General features: G+C 38.6%; 1 protein-coding gene across 1 annotated transcript; it reads left to right on the forward strand.

Annotated features, from left to right (window-relative positions):
• The first annotated feature begins 3,323 nt into the window (after window positions 1-3,323).
• On the forward strand, window positions 3,324-4,425 carry LOC131154195 (zinc-finger homeodomain protein 2-like). Its single transcript, XM_058106800.1, has one exon. The coding sequence runs from the start codon at window positions 3,568-3,570 to the stop codon at window positions 4,081-4,083; it is 516 nt and encodes a 171-aa protein (XP_057962783.1). The 5' UTR covers window positions 3,324-3,567; the 3' UTR covers window positions 4,084-4,425.
• The last annotated feature ends 1,303 nt before the right edge of the window (window positions 4,426-5,728 follow it).

The following is a 5,728-nucleotide window of genomic DNA, read 5'->3' on the forward strand; positions in this document are numbered from 1 at the left end:
CTTTTTTGTGCTAGGCTCAAGGAGCTGGTTGTGCATGTGACACACCACTCACACACCTCCCAAACTCACTTGCAATTTGCGCATGAGGCTTCACACTTCTTCTTTCTCGAGCATCTTCCCCTTTCTTGTTCATCCCTATGTTCTTGTTGGCAACATTCAGATCTACACATTTCCTTGCCAAAGTGTCACGGTCCCACATCAGATGTGTACTAGGGGGATCTTGGGCTTATAAGGAGAGTTTGGGCTCCAATTAAGTGAGCCGCCTTTTATACGACAAAGTTGTGAGGCCAATGGGCCAAAGAAGACCATACCTCATCAGAGTTAGGCCTAGGACCATTACATTTGGTATCAAAGCCTCCGTGGGGGTACTATCATGTGAGTAGATTCGCCCTAGGGGTGTTGTCATGTAAGTGGATATACCTTGGTGGTACTGTCATATAAGTGAATTCGATCTACATAAAGGTGTAAACCACTTTGATGATGACGTCAAAGATTAGACGATAGGGCCTGTTGTAGTCTCACATTGGATGTGTATTAGGGAAATCACACTAACAAGGATGTTAGAAATCATACAGGAGAGCCTGTCACGAACTCATATCGGATGTGTACTAGCGAAAATCACATTGATGAGGACATTAGATATTGGACGGGAGAGCCTGTCATAGTCCCACATCAGATGTGTATTAAGGAGATCTTGGGCTTATAAAGAGGGTTTGGGCTCCAACTAAGTGAGGCACCTTTTATAATACAAACCAGTGAGGCCATTGGGTGAAAGTAGACAATACATCGCCAGAGTTGGGTCCATGACCATTACACAAAGCCCTTCTTGTATTCCTTTCACCTATTTAGACAACTTCAAGGAACTCTGCCTCTTCTTCTTTATCTCTAATGGAATTTGTGAATCTTAGATTTTTCATGATCTTTATAGCTTCAACAAAGATTAACTCCACCTTAAAATCCATATCTCCAAATTGATCTAACTAAAATATGGTCGGATATCTCCGTTGTTGAATACTTTATATTGATATATTCCTCCCACTAATCAATATTATGAAATTCTTCAGCTAAGCCCCCACGAGTATAGGCAATGGGCCTGATGATGGCCTAACTTCGCATGTGTAATAGTAACCCTTTTATTGTGATCCATATCATGTTTCTACAGTTAACTGGTTTGTGATTCATGCAAAAAGGAGTCCATCTATTGATACGCAAAAACTGATTTTGGAACACTCTTACACCCAAAATTTAAAAATTTAAAGCTTCCTCTTTTATTTGAAAAGACAAAAATCAGTTGATCAAATTTGCCTCTTTTTATTCTGAACTCCTTGCTTACCTTCCAATTCTTAAGGCAACATTCCTTTAGTTCATTCATATTCATTAAATTACCATCAACCCTTCCAACTAAGCACCTTCTTAGAAACTCAGTTCTTCTCTCTATATTGGTAGTGTCTGAAACAATGAAGATACTAGCCTCACAAAAATTGATCTTACATTTCCCTTATGCCAGGATGTCTTCTACCAATGTTGCTTGAAAACATGATTTCCTTGCTTTCACTTGTTTCCATGATGCAACATGAGTACCTCCTGCTTTCTTCTACAATTTTTTGATGGTCGAGGCAAGTTGTCTACAACCTTGCATAGAGTGTTCCATATGTATTTATATGAGGAAAATGCCCTTACTTTTAACCTCTTCTGTAAGTTTAAAATACCATTGTCCATTTTCTATTAATCTCACAAGAGTAAAAATGATTTTTCCATACTTTCTTCAATTGCTCCTTCAAAACTTTGTTTTGTTCTAACTCTTGCAGACTTTGGAAAAGCCACAACATCACCTCCAATTGCATAAAACAAAGATCTATTGAATTTGAAACCTCTCACTATGATGCATAGGCATTCTTTCTCTTTGAAATCCTGCAACTTCAACTCCAAGGAGATCCTCTCGAGTTGTAGAATCATGTGTTTTGAGTATCATTAGGCCTGAAAGACTTGGGATTCTAGTTGTTGTAGCCTGCAAAATTTCATGGATAATAAACAAGTGAATTATAAATCCATTAATACACCATTTCCAAAGATATTGCACTTAGGGCAATCTACACTAGTTTGAGAGTATTTTTGGAAATAGAAATATAAATCCACCAAGAATACTAATTCTACATTGTTTTATAGAATGCATATTTTTAAAACAGATTAGTTATAATAGGTTAGTTTCAATTAATTACAAAAATTTACTACCATAAAGTAAATAATAATGGGAAACTTTTTATGAGTCCATAACAAGGAATAGATTAGGGATGATTGTTCCTAAATTTTACATGAGAATATCTATTCCTTTCTTATTATTATGTGTTGAATGGAATAATAAGGAGCATACAATGAACTACTCTTCTACATTTTCAAAACTTTCATTATATTCTAACTTATTTCAAGGAATAATTGTTCCGTGAACTAAAATGAGACATAATTGTTTTTAACCCAAAGGGAATTATGAATCTTATAAATGCTTTGGGGTAGTGTCTGGGAGCATGATTTAGAAGTTTGGATCTAGATTTGTGTAGATTTGGAGTAAATTTAATACAATTTTATACTGCGTGCATATGCATTTTGTCCAATCTACACACATTTCAAATCAAAAGTCTGAAATTCATGCTATCAAATCTAAGGTGAGGGAGTCATGCGTTATTAGTTTAATTTACAAAATATTATGTAGCAGATGTTTAGTGCATGATGGTTTTGTGTTGATTATTTCATTTCTTTTCTTGTGCCCATAATTCTTTCATTTTAACTATGTACACTACTCACATGCTTGAATGAATGAATATATAATCTTTTACCATTTAAAAAAAAATCAGTGGTTGAGTTAATTAATTGTCCATTTAATTTTCAATAAGAAATATAATATATTATAAATCAAAAGATACCACGTTATCATTTTTTTGAGAAAAGGTAGATATCATGTTAGCATTTGAATTCATATAAATGAGATGCATAACTTGTCATGTGTCTCAATGCATAACGGAAATTGGTACATCACTTTATTAGATTTAAATATTAATTAATTAATTAATATTTTATGATTGATGACTAGAAAATTTTAGGTGGGAATCATTCTTTACAGGCCTTTTTAATGTAATGCAGCTGCTCCAGTGTAATGACTAATGGGGTCCAACTCACATGAATTAACACATCCGCAAGTCGCTGATTCCTAAAACTTTGTTCTCCCTTCCTCAAAATATTTTTCAAGTATATATATTATTCAAACTCACACACACACACACACAGAGCTGAAAACTGAAGTAACAGCTATCACTTGTTCAAGACACGTTGTGGCTCAAGAACCATATTTTTTTTTAGTTTTGTTTCCATTCTATCACTCCAAAACTGCATACGTCTTTTCCTATTACCTTTCCACTAGAAGCTCCCCTGTTTTCAAGAGCAGTTTTGCTAAACAACCACCCACACCTCCTTCAAGTATCCATCTCTCTCTCCCTCTCTCTACTTTTTTTTCACTCTCTCTCTCTTACTCTCTCTCTCTCTCTCTCTCTCTCTCTCTCTCTCTCTCTCTCTCTCATGGCAGGAAACAGAAGTGCTGAGACCAACAACAATGGCGGCGGTGGAGCTCTGAACCTGGGGGCGCCTGCACCGCAGATCAACAGAGAGGCAGTCGCTGATCCGCCTCGGGTGGTCAAGTACTGGGAGTGCAAGCGCAACCATGCAGCCCCCATCGGCCGCTACGCGGTTGATGGGTGCGGAGAGTTTCTGAATACTGGCAACCGCGGAACCCCAGGCTCTCTACTCTGCGGCGCATGCGGGTGTCACCGGAGTTTTCACCGCAAGGAGATGCCACCCATCACATCCCGCAGAGCCAGTACAGCACTCCGCCTCCGGCATCTCGCTGCAGCGGCTGCCACCAACCCGCATTTTCCTCCTCCACCGCCAGCCTCGCCTCAGCTGCCGCTGCCCGTGGAGGGAGGGGAGGTGGAGGAGGCAGAGACAGCGAAGCTAACTAAGCGACGGAGGAGCAAGCTGACGAGGGAGCAGAAGATAAGGCTGCTGAAGTTAGCGGAGAGGTTGGGATGGAACTAGCTACCTGGCAAGCTGCTTGCTGCAGAAACCCTAATCTTCACAAGGGAGAGGGATATGATTACATGGTAGTTTTGGGGTCACGTGGCCTTTGTTATTGGCAGGTTAAACCAATTAGAAGGTGCCATGTCTTCATCAAGGAAATTAACGTTGAGGTACCCTTGTGGAGGAGAAGTTATTAATTAGGTTTAGCTAGCTATTAGGGTTTTGTTGTGTGATGGGCTAGCTCTTTCTTAGTTTGTTTGGTGAGTAATTAAAGAGAGGCCAGTTCAGCCTGTCTTCTTTCTCCTCGTTTCAAGTGCTAAACTTTCTTGGCTGTTGAAGACGTTTTGGCGTTTTTAGTAATTGTGTTGTGGGTTTCAGTTTGTATATTTTAAATTAGTGATAGCTAGCCAGGCTGAAAGGGTCAATGAATAATTCGGTTCAAGAGTAGTTAATGAGGTTTAAATGGGTACAGGTTATCGTTGACCAAATGGGTGAGTAAAATACAATTTTATACGTCCTCAGTTAATGTTTTACAAATCCGTATCTTTTTTAAGAAATTATCATAAATTTAGTTTACATATTTTTAAAACATTTCTACTTTTAGAAATGAATCAATTTGTCTCTAAAAGCTGTTTTGGACACCAAAAATATATGCGACAACTTCGCTCTTATAAAAAGCCTTGATCACTAAATGTTTTTAGGGATAAATATTCAATTTTTGTTGTCAAAAGATTGTTTTTAGAAAGAACTATTTTCATTGTTAAAGAATCTGAGAACTAAAATTTTCTAATTATGTGAAAAAAACTGTCCTTAAAAGCTAAAGTTTTTTTTTTTATATTTTTTGAAAGGTGAAGCCAACGAGGCAATAAAAATAGCGAGCAGCCAACAAATCAAGAAAAATAACTAAAGAGAACACCAACAGTACTAGAAACTGCCAAAGCAGTTGAATCAACCACTGAGAACTTGATGTTGTTCACTAACCATCTGATGCCCGACTTCCTCCGCCATCTGCAGCTTTCTTCCATCTGTAGCTTTCTGCTTCAGCCTGCAACTGCTTCTTCCTCCAACAACTGAACCTTAACACTTCCTCCAACAGTTATTGCCTGCTTCATCAGGTCGATAAGAAGACAACAGAGCCTGTTTCTTCCTCTTGCTAAACCTGCCTACTAGTACTTCCTCCAACAGAAATAGCGAACTTCAACCTCCAGCTGCTCCCGACAAGCCAAAACCAGAAACTTCTGAAAAGCCATAGATTCAACCTACCTACAAAGACTCCGCCCCACATGCATTGATTCTACTCTTCAAGAGAACCAACCAAACTACCTAGAATCACATGGCCTCCCATCTTTCCTTCCAACTTCTGCCCATCCACTTGTGAAGGAAATCCAAAATGCCTTGAAGAGAGCTGCTAAACAGATGCTGAAAATGTCTCCAAGCCTTCCAACCTGTAGTCACCCTCCCAGCTTAGATAGAATACAAAAGAACTCTTCCCAATCGAGGTTTGTCAGGAGGAAATAGGACCTAAACCAATGAAATGGGTTAAATATACATTTGTTGTGCATATATGAAACCATGGAATAATTCTCCCTGAAGATCCTCCTGTTCCTTTCCTTCCATATCTCCTATGCAGATAGCTGCCAGAATTGCTTCTTTTCGCCTTCTG

This window comes from Malania oleifera, chromosome 1 (assembly GCF_029873635.1).
Source record: "Malania oleifera isolate guangnan ecotype guangnan chromosome 1, ASM2987363v1, whole genome shotgun sequence".
Lineage (NCBI taxonomy): Eukaryota > Viridiplantae > Streptophyta > Magnoliopsida > Santalales > Ximeniaceae > Malania > Malania oleifera.